At 40.3% G+C, this 18,812-nt stretch overlaps 1 protein-coding gene across 3 annotated transcripts in view; it reads right to left on the reverse strand.

Moving 5' to 3' along the window:
- LOC109983706 (mannosyl-oligosaccharide 1,2-alpha-mannosidase IA) overlaps nt 1–18,812 on the reverse strand; it is a 201,645-nt gene that overhangs the window by 7,173 nt on the left and 175,660 nt on the right. For 2 of the 3 annotated variants that reach the window (XM_020633533.3, XM_065958216.1), the window contains exons 6-9: nt 12,494–12,620; nt 11,203–11,296; nt 9,000–9,115; nt 4,923–5,142 (exon numbers count right to left, since the gene is read on the reverse strand). In XM_020633533.3, coding sequence (XP_020489189.1) covers nt 4,923–5,142; nt 9,000–9,115; nt 11,203–11,296; nt 12,494–12,620 — 557 coding nt within the window. The remainder of the gene's footprint in view (nt 1–4,922; nt 5,143–8,999; nt 9,116–11,202; nt 11,297–12,493; nt 12,621–18,812) is intronic. The other variant, XM_020633534.3, reaches the window with a different exon arrangement.

Raw genomic sequence — 18,812 nt, forward strand, 5'->3', positions numbered from 1 at the left:
TGATTGAGCATGTGCAAGCAAGACAGAAAGAAAGAAGACAGCAAGGCTATTAACCGTTCGACGTAAACTGACAGACTTTGCTGTACTGTACACATCATTCCTGTTTAAGTAGCAATGGTTGGGATAAATAATGAAAAACACATAACCTGGTGCACTGATGGCCGACCTGGGGTTCCTTTCCCACATGCAATTCTCCACTCTTCCTCTCCCTGATTTCCTACTCTATCATCTGTCCTCTCTAAATACAGGCAAAAGCCCAGAAATATATCTTCAAAAAACAACAATACATAACCTCCACTCCAGGTACTGTATTTTGCCCAAATAGATTGGTTTGAAGGTAAACTTGTATTAAATGTAGTGAAAGCCAAAAAAAAAACATTCCATTTTTTTTTTTTACCATTTCTTGTGCTGGTTTTAGAGGGATACTCCAGATTTGCTGCTAATATGGGAACTAGTAAATGGACTTCAACTTGTATAGGGCTTCTCTAGACTTCAGCTTACGACTACTCAAAGTGCTTTCACACCGCAGGTCACACCTACCCATTAACGTCCATTCACACACTGATGGCAGAGGCTGCATTGTGAAGTCTCCATCAGTATATTAACTCATCGCATTCATACGCCGCCGAAGGAGCAGCGGGAGCAACTTGGGGTTATGTCTTTCCCAAGAACACATCTGAGCTGCAGGAGCTGGGGATCAAACCAATAACTTTCCTGTTGAAAGACAACTGAATCACCGCCTCAACATCAATGGTGTAGTGTGGAACCATTGGCTTGTTGTCAACGGGAATACATGCATGCAAGCTCTTGTTCACTCATGGGAGATGGAGCAGTTGTGGGGGTCCCAACCTTAACTGTTTTTATTTTAATTACGTCAACACATCTCCACATCACCAACCCAGCCAACAACAACAACAACAACAATAACAACATGGTGCCAAATTGTTCACTCCACAGCTCAGAGTTTCTCCTCTCCAACACTTCTCATTACATCTATCTGATTCCTAAACCACCACAGGGATCTCTCCACACTCTGCTTCCTTGAGCAAAATCATTCTCTGACTTGTTGATGCCTGTGATTGCAATGCTTACACTAATTCAACAGAACACACATCGATTTTCCCTCAAGTCCTCCTGATGAATAGCCAACTGCGTCAAACACAAATTACAAGACGTTGGTTTAAGAGTCAGTTGTGGCTCTTTTAGGAATTGAAGAACATTTCATGCCTACAGTAAGAACGTTTTCTGGTCCCAACACTGGAACACCAGCCAAGGGCTTATTAACAGCATGCAGCATCTTAAATCTCCATCTCATCAAGCTGAAAGAGGTGCGGAAGAAATTGGAAACAACTTTTGCATAATGAGGATCACATCACAGGAAAACATCACGCAGACATTTAACCGGCTGTGAAGTTAAAACGCACCCCTCAGATCAGACCTTTGTGATCTTTATGCCCGAGATACTCATCAAGATAGTACGGAAAATACTCTTCATGTGTTACTACAGCCAATGCATAAACCGGAGCCAAACAGTTAAAAAGAAATTGGAAACAGTGTAGCCTATGCTGGAGCTAGAAGTAGCTGAGGTCACACTGGATGAGGTAGAAGAGGTATTTGCCATCGGTTGACTCCACCATGTTAGCTTCACACAGAGCTCAAGATTGAGTGGGATACCATTTGGCAGTATTGAGCTTGAACTTTAACTTATAACTTTCATGGACGACCTATTTTTCTCTGTCCTATCTGCCTTTTTTTTTTTTTTTTTCCTTTATCACTGCTACATTTCACTGCAGCTTTTCTTATGGTTCTCCTGCTGAACATTAATGACGATGGTTCATGTCATTTTTTCCTACATTTGAGCTGTAGTTAAAGTTAAAAATACAATGTGACGTCCTTAGTTATACATCACCAGTCTCTTTCAAGGTGCTCTATTGTACATCCTCTCATTCATCTCCATATTCGAAGCTAAGCATCACAAGTCTATTAGCTCTCCTCTGTAACCTCTCCCTCTGCATGCTGCGCCTCTTATTTCCCCATTTTCCAGCCTCAGCGCGCTGCCGTGGAGATGGCAGAGATCCAGAGCGGCAGCAGAAGGAGAGTCGTCATGGCATCAGTATTTAAGACGCAGCTAAATAGCAGCCACTTTGCGCAAATCCAAGAGCAAATCTCACACCGTCTCTGTCCCTTTCCAGCTAATCCAAGAGCTGCTAAGCGCCATCCATTCCGTTTAATGAGGGAAGAGAAACCTGGTGGAGGACTATGAAAGAGAAAGCCAGAGAAGTTTTTTTTTTTTTTTTTTTTTTTGGCCTGCAGATCAAAAGTATTCCAAGCCCATCAAGGAACGTGTTATGAGGATGAGTCACATTAGCTTATAGGGGAGCGAATGAATATTTCAGGATGAATCTGTGCAGCATACCCGACAGTGGAGGGAGTGAGGGGGGAAAAAGCTTGAAATTAGCAGAGGAGATTATTGTCAGGGGCCAAGACGGATGCCAGGGAAGAGAGGGGATCAAAAACGGGTCTTTCCAAAAAGAAATGTAGGCAAACTCATTCCTCTCTTTTTTTATCCTCCTCTACTTTTCTGGATTTTTCCTCTCCGAATCTTCATTGTGTTAGTTTGAATATATCAGACATCATCTTCTCTCCCTCGTTTAGAGTTTGGAACCAAAGTGAATTTGCCCGTCGACTTTTATCACGTTGACACTTCCATTCTCTTTCTCTCTCCTTGCTTCTCCTTGTTCTTTTCTTCACATTTAAAAATTGTAAAAATCGTTTTTTTAAGTTTTATTTTCGACTTTTTATACCTCTATTAGAGAGATAGGACAGGGGATAGAGTCAGAAATCAGGGAGAGAGAGAGAGTGTGGGGAATGACATGTGGGATAGGAGCCATAGGTCAGATTCAAACCCGGGCCGTCCGCTTGGAGGATTACAGCCTCTGTACATGGGGCCAGCACTCTTAAATGAGATTTTCAACATTGCCGAAATGTCTACAACAACTGCGCATGTTATTTTGCTGATTTAAAGAAAGGAGTACAACGAGTGCAAACAAAACAAGTGTTGTAAAACAGACAAATAAAGGAAAACACCATCACCAACAAACAATCCATGAAAAGGAGATACAACAACCACCAGCGTCCTCATTCACACACGGCCTGCTCCGACCTCCACCTCAGCAGCAAGGAAATGTGGACAACAGGAACACGAGGAACACAAAGGAGAAATCCTTCCTGCATATTATCCTATATGCTCTTCTGTAAAGCGTCTCGAGATAACACTTGTATGAACTGGTGCTATACAAATAATGATTGATTGATTGATTGATTGACTTCATACAACAGCTCAACCAGATTAAATAATTAAATCCTTCAAATCATTAATGTCAGACACACAACATGCTTTTTCTGTTAGAATGGGAGAGAGAGAGTATATATATTTGCTCTCCTTCTCTTCCTTCCTTCCATTCTCACCTGAATCTCAACAAAATGTGACCATCAATATTAAACACAGAGACACCTTCATGTCTGCTCCAGTGCCCACAGCAGCAACACGTTGGAGAATAATCCAACGAGAACTTGAATTCCTCGCTGCTCCTTATTAGTCCTGTCGTCTCTCTGCCGAGGTGAAGCCACAAAGAACCGTTCTGCTCTCGAGTCGGGGCAAAATGAAAACGCCTGAGGCTCTTTTAATTTACATGGCTCTCCAGGACTCTTAATTTTCTTATACGGCGAGTGCCACCGTAACCTTTCTTAACGAGACAGCTAAAGTACACCACAACTATAATGAGCCGTTAAATTCCACTGGCTTTTTTTCTAAGAAGACGAAGCCAGTGCTAGGTTTGAAAAAAAAAAAAACTGAATTAAAGAAAGAATGAGGACCAAACAGAGACCTTTTTTTTTTACTTTAGATTTAGAATAATTGCACGCATGGCTGCAGCAATCTTATCACTGTGAACTAGGCGGTGCAAGTTTAATATCAGTGTATCTGCTTGTCTGCAGTCAAAATTCAGTAGTCGGACGATAAAGAACTCTGTGACAATGAGCTTTTGTTTTTCCCATCTCCTAAAATCAATGTACCTCATTCTGGCAGTGCTGCTCTCTTTGGGGATGCATAAAGACGAGGTCACTCTCATCACTACTGCTTCCAATGCCTGCCTTGTTTTAGGACCGTTCGATGGATTCCTGCTAGAGTCCCAATCTCAAGCTCCTATACATCCTTTAATGGCAAATAATGAGTCTGACAAGCCTTAAATGCACTTCCACCATGCATTTTAGACCACGCCCAGAAGATCATTTAGATAAGACCAGTTACTGCAATGTGAATATGGTCATATATTTGTTGTTGTTTTGCAAAATGTAATATAAATGCATGCCTTTCCACTTTTGTTCAGAAAGATTATTAGTAAAGTCAAATGTCATCATGTCATTACCCTATTGTTTACTGCTCAAATAAATGGTTTAGGAAGGATCGACTTCTAAACTAAAAAAATCTATCATCTACTTTCACAGTACATGTAATTTGGTAAAAGCAGAAATGCAACCTCATTAAGGTGAGAACAGAGGCTGGATTGCTATCGTGTGGCTTAAGCCTTGGAAGGCCGAGGTCGGTCGAAAATGGAATCAAGCAGAAACTTGCAAAAGGAGAGTTTACTAAATCCCCAATGTTTCAACAGATTTCACTGCATTGTAAAAGAAAAAATATGACCTTGTTGCTACAGTGGATAAAAACGTACTCATTTCCTTTACAACTCCTTCTCCACTCTGTCTTTTTTCCTCCTACACATATTCATTTTATATTTACATCCAAAACAAGAGCAGTCAGCCATCATTTTCCCTCCTCCTGAACCGCACAGAGCCTCCTGGACTGAACTCCGCTCAGCCTCTCAAAGCAGAGAGTCTCTTCACACTCTGATGTTTCCACTCACCTGAGCGAGTGTAGCTCTCGTGGCACGTGTGTGTGATCTCAGCAGCCAGGTCGAGGTAGTGTTGCCTCTTCTCTGGCGCTCCATCGTCAGCGCCGATGCCGATCATTCCCCCGGAGAAGCAGGCCAGGTGACCCATCTTGTGATCCAGGATCCCTCCTCTCCACTCGGCCATGTAGGTGAGACCACCAGCTGACTTCTGTACCAGGTTCGCTTCAATCGCCTGCAGCAACACAGAGAACAGAGCAGAACATTTCAACTGGGTTTATTGAATGGAATGATTTTTTTCTACAGTCAAGTCGAATAGATTTTCATCGGCAACAGTGTTTTTATCTTTTTTTAAACAATATGCTTTATAAATACAAAAGAATTTGTATTTTATTTTTTTACTCTTTTATTGTGAGACACACTCACGCATTTATGAAGAGATGTCAGAGTGAGGTGGCTGCACAGGCACTGGAGCCCCGAGCCATTCAGAGTCAAGGGCACCTCAGCAGTACTAATCCCAATACCAAACTTGGTTCCAACCGGCCCACCCCGGTTCCCAACCAAAGTCCGTACAGACTGAGCAACTGCAGCCCCAAAGCTACTACCATCCCTTGAGACCATGACCTCTCCAGTATGTTCCCACGCTGGTTCATGATGTCGTCAGTCTGCATTGTTTCTTACAGTTTTGACTGAGAGACCCATAGTACCAGCAATCACAAAATGTGCCTTTTAAACACTATCAGAATTGAGTGTGTGGACTTTATCTTAAGCTGAATAAAAATATCTTCCATGATCCTTTAAGGCTTTAAATCAAGCCAACACAAACTAGAGTGGGATGGAAACAGGTTCAGAGATTTCTGGAGTCATCGACTTCCTTGATACTTATTCTCTACATGACCTGTTTTCTATGCAGGCCTGTTTATGTCAATAATTTTCTCACATTATCTCACGAGAATTGTCCAAGACTAGACCAGGCTGCTAAACTTTACCTGCCTGTATTGATCTGTTGAATTATGTACACGTTGTATAGCAGCAAGGAGAACTCTGGCAAACTCAAACACAACAGTGTATGAGAAAGAGGAGAGGCAGATTTATGAAAGACTTGTGGAAAAAAAAACTCAACTTTCTTATTCGGATAAATCTGAAAAATGCAGCTCCTGTGCATTTCTGCCTCTTTGCGGCTCGGTTTCTTGTCGCTGCTTGATGTTTTATAACACAGAATAGATTCTTATGAGATCGTTTCTGAGTGACTCATCATTCTGTCTCTTTTTGTTGATGCAGTCTCTTTCCCCTCAGCTCCATTTCACTCATCAGTCAGGACTAGCTGCCTGACGCTCATTTTGCATTTGAATAGTTTTTGACAGCCGGATACAACACAACACAACATGCTTGTATTGAAAAGAGTCAACTCTGTTTTGAGTCAGCGGTCTAAAATTCATTAATTTTTAACAACTTTTTCAAAATGATCTTGGACAGAAGAAAAGAAAGTGAAGACATCTTCCTCCTGCGTGATAACTAAGATTTTTTTTTATGAAAGACTTCAATTTGAATTTTTTAAAGATTTATCTTAGGTATTTTTTAACGCCATTATTTTAGAGATAGGACAGGTGATAGAGGCAGGATGAGTAGGGAATAACAAGAAGGAGCCACAGGTCATATTCAAACCCGGGGGCCAGCTTGAAGGACTTTATGATAAATGGTAGATGGTCTTGAGCTTGCCTTGTATTATAGTGCAAGGACACATTTCTTATTCAGATAAATCTGCAAATGAACCCCCAACTACAGCCTCCTTACATGGGGCAAGCGCACCAACCACTAGACTACTAGCAGCTGACACACTTCTACTATTGATGTGTATTTGTTTCCTCAACGAAGAATTCATGCTGCTTTACGCCATTTGAAATACCTTTCTTGCAAACCAGGTTTGATAAAGACAAAACCTGCTATAAATGTGGATAAAACAAAATAACAAGCTTAATATCAAACCATGTTGGTAGAAAGAGAAGAAGAAAAAAAACAGTTTTTTTTTGTAGGGATGAGTTCGATGAGAGGTCTGCTAATTAGCAGTTGTTAGCAGTGATCATGCTGTAGGACAATTTGAAAACGTTCTCTCATTCAACACTGTTTTAATTAGTAATCTGCTTTTGTTTGAATGCCAAAGATAATGAGTTGTGCTGCGGCCTCACCTTAGATCTCTGTTTAAACATACAGTGTATGACTTCATCTGAAAGTGCCGGGGTCCTTGGCCCTTTAAATACCAAGTCTCAGGGGGGGAGGAGAGGCTGTAATTAGTAGTTGAGCCTCTAGCTTGACCTCTCTGATGAGAACTTAGGAAATCTCGATAGCAATCTTAAGTTATTGTCTTTTAGTGTAATTATAGCCGGAGGGAACATCTTTACTCCATTAAGGAGGAACACAGACAGCTTCGCATGTGTCTTTATGCAGTGGTGGCCTGTGCACTGGATTCATGTGCACACACACTTTTCTGCACACAGTGGAAGTGCTCTTCTTTGACATTACAGGATATAAATACACAGGGCAGCTACAATCTCATGACATTAGGCAGCAACAGGAACCTTTCCTTTACGCTGTTATCTTCTTGCCTTTCCCCTGTGTCTGTTCCTCTTGAGAACGACTGTCTGTATATACTCATGCTATGAGCATACAGTGCTGCATTTTCTGCAAAACAACATCGACTGGGTTTGAATAAGAGAGGCAACCATTTTTAAATATATAAAGGCCCTGGATTTAAGTGGTATTTTTTTTAAAGTACAGAATCGCCATTTTCATCAACTCGCCATCATGTTATGTGAATGTGATGGCAACGTAACATATCCGTACAAACATATCAAACACCACTCACAACCAAAAATGTGAGTACTGGGTGCTGGACAAAAAACAATTCCAGCCAAAGTCTGCACACCAGACGCTGATCCATTTAACATTTCATGTGAATTATCACCACATGTAACGTTTCAGGCCCTTGCCCTTCATCAGACAGCGTAACATATCAGTCCAATATCCAAATGGGTCACTGACCTCGAAGTAATAAGACACATATTACACTATTTGAAACCCTTCAACAAGGCGCCAGTTTAAACAGTGAAGGCCACAAAGATAAATAAAGCATTTATTTTCAGAGGTTTTCTGGGCACGCCCGACTGGGAGGAGACCCCGGGGGGGCAGACCCAGAGTTCGCTGGAGGGATTATATGTCCCGTCTAGCCTGGGAACACCTCAGAATCCCCCAGGAGGAGCTTGAAAACATTGCTGGGGGAAAGGGAAGTGACTTATAGCGCATGCTGCCACCGCTACTCGACCTCAGATAAATGAAAGAAGATGGATGGATGGATTTCTTTTCGGTACATTTTCCCTCATTAAGTTGCAAAAAAGGGGGGTTAAACTACACTACCAACAACAAAACCCTCGTAACACAATACATTTGAGACAAAAACTAAACAAACAAACTCTATTTTAACTTTCACAGACTCACTTCCTTTCATACACACTCGTACCTACGTTTGAGCCAACAGGAATCCAACAAGAGTCCCAACTTGACATCTCATCACTCTGTGATTGTGCGCTCAACAGGCAGCAGCATTTGCTTTCTAATGAGCTCATGAAAAGAACTAGATGAGAAGATGTATCAGACACTTCAATCTGAGAAAAAGAGGGAGCCTCAGTGATCGAGGGTCCTTCAGTCGAGCTTTAGGGAGGTCACTGATTAAGGCTTCGAATGCAGAAAACTTTCTTATAATTTAAATGATTTTCACTTGATACAGCTTGTAGAGGGACAGAGAGGCTCTTCTGTCCTTCTTTTTTTTTTATTAACACTTTCTCTTGTGCTCCAACTGTTCGAATATATAGTGGAAGCAGAACAATCACTGTTACAGATAAAGAAGTCAGGGGTACAGACTGTGAAAAGAGTTTATGAGCGCTTTATGACATGTACCTGCAGTTCCCCGTGTTTGTCTCGGGATGTAAAGAAATGTCTTTGATGCTAAATCCTGTCATTTTGATTATTTTTCTAGAAGAGCTCCCTCTGTTAGGAGCTTCCTGTCAGTGTGATGTGTCGGATTTAAACATCCCGTACCTCCAGCGCTCCGTAGTACATCTTCTTGGCGCCATCGTCCATCTTGTCAGACATCAGAAACGATTTGATGAGATACTCGTAGAAACTGTCACCGAGACCACCGATGGAGACGTGATCTGTGCGGGAGAATGGGAGGGAAATTACTTAACAGGTTCATACATGCACTCAGACTATATCAGGGGCATCTGCAGGCCTTAAAAAAGTCCTCCAGTAAATATTATGACTCCCCCGTCCAAAAAAGTAGACTGACGGGAGAAGTTGCAAACGTTTAAAACAGACATTTAAATGGTGAATTGTGCTGAAGAAGAAGCAGCAGAAAAAAAATGTATTTGTGAAGTTCAGTCAGCACTATGAGACATGGAGAAAGGAATCTGTCTCATTTTAGAACACAAATACCTACAAAGTTGGGACATTGTGTCAAATGTCATAAAACAGAATGTGATCATCTGAATAAACATTGAAAGCCCGTATCAGATTGAAAAAAGCACAAAGAAAACAAGTCCCCCCGCATTTCTGATTCTGATATCAATTAATTTCATTTCTCAGTGTTGTCTGTTTGCAATTAAACACAGAGTTTCAAAGAAACCACATTCTACTTTTATTAACAGCTTAAACAAACTTGGAGAAGTCGGAGTTGTACTAGAGGATAAAAGCTCTAAAGGAAATGATGATTGGCTGGATTAAAAAATATGGTTGCTCTGGTTGCTATTAAACATTTATACTCTTGCTATTGTTATGCCAAAGGATTTATTAAATAATACATTTTATGTAGGAAGAAATATCCTTATAGGGTTTTCACACTTGCAAAAAACTGCTTATATTTGCCGGGGGAGCTGTACTTCTGAACGCAAACAGCCACATTTTTTGTTTCATTTTTTCTGCTCCGACGCTACTTCTGCATCCTTTTTTTTTTTTTACAGCTCCCCCCCCCCCCCCGAATGTGACAGGGATAGTCTCCCTCGACGAGGAGCATAATGTGAACAGCCAGGTCAGAACAATATCCGGAGCTGTCCTCCTTAAACGATCTAGATATTTTCAGGAGCTTGTAATGTTCTGTTGTTCCATCAAACTAATGTGACAAGCCCCTGCCTGCTTTTCTTGATTTACAGTGTGACAAAAAGTGTTCATGTCTTGTAGTAAAACTTCTAAACTATGCGTCTCTATTCTCAGAGTATTGTCTGAATTCTGTCTCTCTCTGTTTTTGGCTCTTGGGTAATTGGTGGTTTGTACGATCATGTTCTGTGAAACCACACACTCCCTGTTCACTGACGGTAGAAAATAGTTTATTTGAAAACTCGAACTTACATTATGTAACACACTTCAAGCCTGTGAGTGAAAAATTGAAATAAGTGGCTGTTGATTTTCCTGCTGCCTGCTCCGAGTCCACATTCAAATTCATAAAGATGAATATGATATTGCAGTGGAGGCGTACATGAGGCTAAATCTATCCACTCATGGCATGCACACATCACCTTTGCTTACTCCCCCGCAAGGTTATCAAAGTGCTGCGGTGTTTGTCCCTGACACTGACAGACAAGAGAGAGAGAGAGCTGTGAAGCAAAAGATTTCTTTTACTTGGTGGTGATAACAAATATACAGCACTGCCTTTGAACACACTCACTTACAACAATTAGCCTCTGTAATCATACAGATTACAAGCTTTTCAGGCCCAGTGTCGTATTTTCTTCTCCTGCTTTCAGGTAAATCCGAAAGATCCAATTTCCTCAAGTAATTGAATTCATTATCATTTTAATAACCCAGAGCAATGGGAGTCATTTAGTCGTTGCTATGAGCCTGATATTAAAAATGAAAAAGGAAGTAGACGGATGGATGGTTGACATGGAAGAGCAGCAGGTCTGTCAGTGTTGTGAATGCCAAATAAGGAAATCAGACATGTCGGAAGGTAACATTTAAAATGACACACGTTGAACTCAAAGTGTGCTACTGTAATCTTGATGCACGTCGGAGGGGAAGCACATTTCTTCTAATACCTCTTAGGTATAAAGAATGACCTTCCCAGAGCAGCTTAGAGGTGGATTTGTCAGTCAGGTCGCTCTTAAATCCCTTTTTTTCCCCCTAATACTGTAAGATAGCCATTGACCTTGGCCTTCGTTACAGATTAATTTCCTCTCTTTATCCCTCATTTGCTCCTAATCTGGAGTTAATTTCACAGGTGTTTAAGCCGACAAAAAACAGTACTTACGTTGGACCCAGTTGCCGCTGACTGGACTGAGGAAGTTTGGGTACAGGCCGTGTGGTTTCTCAATCTTGTTCAGTAGTTTTCTGATGTTCATCACCTGCAAAGGAACCACAGAATATCAACCGAATACAGCATAGCAATCATCACTATTGAGGGATAGTTTGGTATTTTTGGGGTCGTATGAAGTACTTCATCAAAAGTAAACGTAATAACCACATGAGGTTCCAGTCAGCTCCGCACTTTTATTGAGAAACTAGCAGGAGTGTCAGCACTGAAAGGTGTCATATGTATAATTTCTACACTAAAACATCTTAATTAATGCCATGACAGACATGACATGTTTATCATTGCCATGGAAACGCCGGATGTTACGTCAAAGACTGCTGCACAAGGAAACAGGAGCTGCTGCTGCTGAAAGCTGCCGTACTGCTGCTGTGTGTGCTGTTGTGATAAAAACATCATGTCAATTATATTTGGATACATCGTCTGTAAACATATTCTCTTCATCAGGTCTGTTTCGCCCCATCGTCTTGACTACGGTCGGCTTGGAGATGTTGTCATCAGGGGTGGGGGTGGTGGAACGGCATGAATCACTCCCATGATTCCCTGCCAGCCTCCATGTCATCTTTGTTTTTGTTTTGATTGAGAGCCCCCTGGCAGCAGAATTTACATACTGCGCGTCGAAGCTATGCTATACATCGCTTCAGATGGGGCAGTTTTTACCATTTTATTCATCTAATGTTAAGAAAAAGCGAAGTAAAAATCTATGACGATGTAAATGAACGCCAATTTTAAAAATTGATCAGCACTTGACTTTACTGTCAGCAAGCCACTTTGTTTGAGCACTACTTTGGTGCAACACATTCATGTTCTTCCGCAGGCATCACATGTTCTCCTGACCTTATACACTGACTATGACAAGTATCTCATACTTCAATAATACTGAACTATCCCTTTAAGACTGGAAAATCTTCCTCTGAAATGGCCCTTAGTCACATTAAATGTAGATCTCTGTGAAACTGCAGAACATACAACAAAACCCTCCTATAGGATTTAATTTAGAAATATCTGTGGCCATCATTGATAAAATCTCACAGTTAGTTTTGCCGCATTCTGCTAACCCTTTTGAAGACTTTTGTTATGAATTAGATTTCTTGTTGTAAGTATTCTGATTAGATTGTTCTAAATAGAATTAAGCATGAAATTGAAAATCCTCACCCATCACTCTCAAACCCTTTGACTGACTGCAGAACTGAAGAACAAGAAGAGGTGTGATCTAGTGTACTACTCATACCTTCTCTGTGTAGATGGGGTTGTTAGAGAGCTCCGACAGATGGACGAACTCGAGGTGGAGCGTTCCAAACTCAGCCAGGATGCTACTCCCGGCTGAGGCCCAGCCCCAGCTCCAACTGGTGCCACTGCAACAGAGATGAGAAACAAACAAGAAGACTAAGTATCCTGGCCGTAACCTGCAGACATCTCTGCAGGTACAAACACTCTCATAACATGACTCTGCATACATAAATAAGATAAAGGTAGCAGAGCAGTGGATTTAGGGGACACACATCTGGAGGGTGACGGTTGAAATCCGGTATTAAAAAGTGATTTAGGAATGCAAACACAAATAGACAGCTGGACACATCTCAATGAACACCTGTTTCTTTATGTGTCTCCAAGGTAACAACTTATTTCAGATCTCATATTGCATATGTCTCACAAAGTCAAAGAGACCTGTGCACAGTTATAAACGATATGGCAGACGACTGTCTGAAAATCAGCAGGTTTTTTATGCATGGGCAAATAAGAACATGTTTCAAGAACTGTTATAAATGATTTAAAGGACAACATCATTTACAACTTGCAGGAGAGTGTAGGACAAAACTGAATCTTTCAACTTAATGTCAAGACCAGAGTATAACTACTTACAGCACCTTACTTTTTTTTTTGTTTACCTTTATTTAACCAGGTAATTAACTAATTGAAATCAAGATCTCTTTCAAAAGGGTGACCTGGCCAAGAGGGCAGCTGCACACATCATAATAAATATTACATGATTAAGAAACAGTTTACAAACAATACGTTTAGCGAAAACAATAATTACAATGTGCAAATAGCTTCATAGATAAAGTGCAGAGTGGTGATCACAGATTACAGATCAAAAACACAACTACTGTCCAATGGTCGCGCGTTTTTTGTCTTTTAAGATCCTTATAATTAGGCCCTTCCTTTCTTAAGGTTTCATTCATACAAACAGTTCATGTGGATACATTTAAAGCTCCAGTGAGGAGTTCTTTACAGGTTACATAAGAGACTTAAATGAATACTGACCTATCTATTTGACCTATAAAATCAAAGCAGACCATCAGTGACCAGACTGAACATTTCTCTGTAGTGATTTTTAATGTCTGAAAATGCTGCCACCGGGTAGGTGTCAGACTACATGATTAAAGGTGTTACATGCAACATTTTAACGAGGTTATTTTGACATTTTGGGCTTATTAAGAAACTCCTGTTAAATCTAAGAAGTTAACTTTTTAAAACTACCAAAAACGTAACGCAGCATCACCTTTGTGTTTATTTGCACGCCTCGTGTTTTGTCCCTGATTGAATTCTTACATAATAAATTGGCTGTTTCAGATTGAGCTACAGGCTGATGTTTTGATTCAATCAGTTTAAATTAAGTTGAATTTAAATATATAAAACTTGGCAGACCTGGCTTGCATTTCATAAACATTAATTAGATAATGTTATGCAAATTAGATTTCAGACGGCTAAAAATAAACACAGCAGAGGTCTGTGAAAGGAACTTTATCTTGATTCAGTAAATTTATTGTTGCAAGCCGTTATGGAAGTTTTATTTCCCTCATCTCATCATCACAGCAGATTTCCTGTATTCTTTAGGTCTTAAAAGTTACCCAGGAAAAATGAACAGGAAGAGAGTATAGATGAAATCTTACTTTGAGTAAATGTGTAGTTTTAGAGCCAATGATTAGCTGAGGGAAGACTCTATGCCCGAGAGACTTCACATGTCCTCTAATAGATGCTGGAGGAGATCAAAAAACCGGTAATGAAATGAGCAGAGTTTGTAAGAAGGGGAGAAGATGAAGGGAGAGGAAAAAGGTGCGAGGTGGCTGTTGTGTGAGGGCAGAGAGGAATCAAAGAGCTCGCCATCAACGTGCATACATCCATTAAAAGTTTGGGAGGCTACATCATTAGTGGCTCTAGCTCGAGTCACATCTGAGTCTTCCTTTAAGATGATTGAGTCGAAGAATCAAAGCTGAGGTGAAGGGTGGAGGGAGTGTGTGTTTGAAAACGGGGGTAAGCGCAAAAACTGACGCTCATCTGTCAATCTCTTCATCAGCAGTAACAAACACTGTTATGCTGAAATTTATTTAAAAAACTTAAATCAATCTCACATTCCAGGCAAAATGTGTCAGGGGAATCAGCCTTTTTTTTTTTGGATATAATCATAAGTGCTTAAATTATTCAAGGTTGACTAAGTTACACACTTCACAAGGTCTCAGAGTGTCCACAGAGTGTTTTGTCTTTGTTTGAAAACATCCAACTGTGGGCGCCTGAGAGTACTTTTTCGATAGCCGTGCTTTTGTTGGTTCTCCTTAATATAATACAGAACATCAGCAGAGGTAAAACAAAAAAATGTCTGCACAGTGTGGAGCACCTCTTCCAGTTCCAGCTTTTATAAAAAAGGAAGCTAAAGGAGGAGTGACCTGTCTGTTGTTGTGGGTTCGTAAGATTTTGTTAGTGAAGAGTACCTCACTTAAAGGTCACATGTTGTTCAAAATACACTTTACAATGTTTTTCTAACACTAATATGTGTCTCTAGTCCGTCTACAAACCCGCAAAATGATGAGAAAAGTCTGTCTAATAAGCGAATGATTTCAATTCAGGTTAAAGCATCTGATTATTTCCCCAATGTTTTAATAGCTGTTTTGAATCAAATTTATTTTTACGATCAAGCTGTCCAAAACGTTCCGATATTTAGTCTATTACAGGTTAACGTGAAGCAGCTTAATGCAATTGCTGAAAAATCACCACTTCATTGGAGTCATTTCTATCAACTGATCGATAAACTTTTCTGCAAATGGTTTCAGCACTATAAAAAAAAAAGTCGTCTGTCGAGATCTGCTGTGTGATGAGAAGTGAACAGGAGCAAGCTCAGTTTAGAACGGACATTTGGCAGGCCTCATACACAAACACACACACAGTAACATGACACTCTAACACCAAGTAACGCACAAAAGCACATCGCTTATACAGGATATCAGGACATACTTCCCACGCACTGTCAGAGCCGCAGACTGAGCAGCAGAACTGAACCCACAGCCTGTTTATGTTCTGTTACACACTGCATATGTTCTCTTCTAAACTGACGTGTGTGTGTGTGTGTGTGTGTGTGTGTGTGTGTGTGTGTGTGTGTGTGTGTGTGTGTGATTGCACAGAGTGGATATGCATATTTGTGTGTCTGCATGTCACTCCATAGACCAAGTACGAGCAGACTGTGGGCATCCTGGTTCCTCCTGCCCATCTGTACCACAGACCCATGCTGGTGATGAAGCAGGAATTAAGTGTAGAAAAAGGTAATTAAATCCACCAGCAGCTGTCCGGTTGGCTGCTGGGTTAATTGGAAGCAGGTGGACGACAGAGGTGCCAGGAAGTTTCTTGTAAGATTAGAAAATAAGAAGAGGAGGAGAGTATCCTGTAGGCTTTAATTAAGTCTTTAAAAACTGACTTAAAAAGAGTTTCACAGTTCAGGTAAAAGGACAAGGTATAGAGTTTATAATATTGTAGATCAAGGCTCAAAGAAAACCTAAATAGTAAGTGTAAAAAAATATACGTGTTGTTAATTTTTACAAACTGCTGGGTCTTAATGAGAATGAGAGGGTTTAGTCAGGACAGCGATCACAGTTTGACCATCACTGTGTTAAAGGATAGTTTGGTATTTATGAAGTGGGGTTGAATGAGGTACTAATAGTAACTATATTAGCCATCGGAGATGTTGGTCAGCTCAGCCCCTCTATTGAAAAAACTGCAGGAGTGCAGGTACGAACAGAAGGCTATGGAAGGTACTTTGCTCCCCTTATTTTTGCTCATTAAAAAAAAGAAGCTAAAATACAATGACATTTAATATTGTTTGAGTTAAGTTATGTTTTGACATCGGTTGTTTAAGTGTATTGAGCATTGGGAGCATGCGAGACCCTTTCAGTGCTGTGGAGTACAAACAGCAGTTGCTACACCTTCTGCAAAATGATCTTCCACATGGTCGCCTTGGACTCTAAATGTCTGCTAGTATAGTTTGTGTTCTTCTGTATACAGAGGCAGAGTGAAGTTTTAAGTTGACAGAGTGACAATTACATTTTATTAAATTGATAGCTACCCAAGCTGTAAGCTAGCAGCATGACTAAGCATGTTTATGTTAGCTCATTGTCACTTGTGCCTTATTTTCTGTTTTTTTTATGTACTGTTTTATTTGTGCTTTATTGCAGTTTTACCAAAAAAAGGAAAAAGAATACTGTGAATTCTACAATCACTAAAAAGTTATGCTTTGTCATTTTTTTTGGAGGACTTACCGTTGTTAGCTAACTGTCTAGCCTTAAAGATCTGCAACTTATTGCAAGGACATTATAGTCGGGGTTAATGTACGATGTATTGGCAGAATTCACAGAGCTTTACTTTTCCGCGAGCAAACCCATTTAAGCACCTTGTACAACCCTACATCAAAAATACAAAGCTAGTCCTCTAAAGTAAAAATCTATATTTACAAAAATGAAAGAAGCACATTCATTTCCCCTTCTCATGCATTAGAAAGGTTGAACCAAAATCCAGACACAAAGAGAAACAGACGTAAAGTCAGGTTTGGGATGAAAGTTTGACTTTTACATTCAGTTTGTTATTTAATTATGACGGACTGGAGCTTATATAGCGCTTTTCTCGTCTTCTGACTACTCAAAGCGCTTTTACACCGCAGGTCACACCAACCCATTCATACGCTTTCACACACTGATGGTAGTGATTGCTATGTAGTGTCATCAGAAGTAACTAATCCCATTCATACACCGCCACTGAAGCAGCGGGAGCAATTCAGGATTAAGTGTCTTGCCCAAGGACACATTGGACATGTTGCTCAACTGGGGATTGAAGCCTCGACCCTCCAGTTAAGAGGCGACGACTCTACCAACTGAGCCACAGCCGATGATACAAAATAGCCGATGATACAAAATAAAAAGAGGGAAATGTATTATCCTTATTCCTAGAAATGTAAAATAAATCCAGACGACTAACAATGTGCAGTGAGATGAAAATGTTCTGTAATATCAGTGTGTGTGTGACATGGTGTCAGTGCAGATTAAAATATTCATGGTTTTGAACAGATTGGAAGGTCCCTTTGATACTTGATCAAACTCTTAATAGAAAGACCTAAAAGGGGTTTTTTACTGTTATGGTCAAAGATTATTTAATTAGCATAATGCTGTAGATCCGGTCTTATTATATAATCTTTCAATTGTTAGTCATTCATTATTCTGGCGTTTTAATCAGGCATTCAGCGGTGAAGTCACAGTAACTCACACTGAACTTTTAACAACACTCATCAAGTTGTCAGTGCTTTTTATCCCACGTCTTTGTTTATTCATTCAAAACAAAGAAGGCATCATTGTTATCCTCATTACAACGTTAAGAGAGTTAAACCCAAATCCAGACTCAGAGAAACAGAGGTAACGTAAGGCCAACAGAGCTGGCCAATCAGAAAAAAAGTGGGCACGTGGGGAGGGGGGGCTTTAAAGAGACAGTAGCTAAAATAAACCGTTTCAGGCAGAGTCTGAAATTAGAGATTTTACTGACGCCAGTATAAGATAAATAAGGAGGTTTTTGAGCTACACATCTAGTAACGCTGCTCAATGGGTGTCCCAGACTGACATCATTAATAGTGAAAGTGTGTATAATAGATCTCCTTTAAATTCCCCCCTCATATTGACACCTGTCCCAGATAAAGTTAGGGTCATTTCATAAACTGAAGTCAGTAGAAACCTGGGCTATTAATAGAAGTTTTAAGGTTTGTTATCCTCATTCCTGGGTACCAAAGGGTCGAGCCCAGATCCAGACATGCTGTGAAGCTCACAGTATTAATGCTCTTCAAATGGCTTGAAGTTGTGATGCATGTCCGTGACATTAACACGATCACGTCAATACAGGTTTGAGATTAGAAAGGTAATGGTTTAGAACGGATTAAAAATTGACACGACTCGTTTAAAAACGTGCAAATATTTTCAATGTGATCTGTCAAAGCGATAGTGAACACAGATTTAGCGTTATCTAAATGTCATATTAATTCTAAAGCTCAGTCTGACTCAGTGTCAATAAAATGCCAAGCAGCCCCAACAAATGTAAATAACTGCAAGTTTATATTCAGTTTTAAGTCTTAACTTTGGACCAGAGGAGGCTTCAATACCATATGAGCATTTAAGTATACAATATATGTTGACATCTTGCACGCTCAAGCTTTTGGATTTTCCTCTGCCTCTGGTTTCAAAGATTGACAAACTACCTGAGCTCTGATTAATGCAAGCCAGCGTGACAACTTGATATCATCTTTTATC

This window comes from Labrus bergylta, chromosome 8 (genome assembly GCF_963930695.1).
Source record: "Labrus bergylta chromosome 8, fLabBer1.1, whole genome shotgun sequence".
Classification (NCBI taxonomy): Eukaryota; Metazoa; Chordata; class Actinopteri; order Labriformes; family Labridae; genus Labrus; species Labrus bergylta.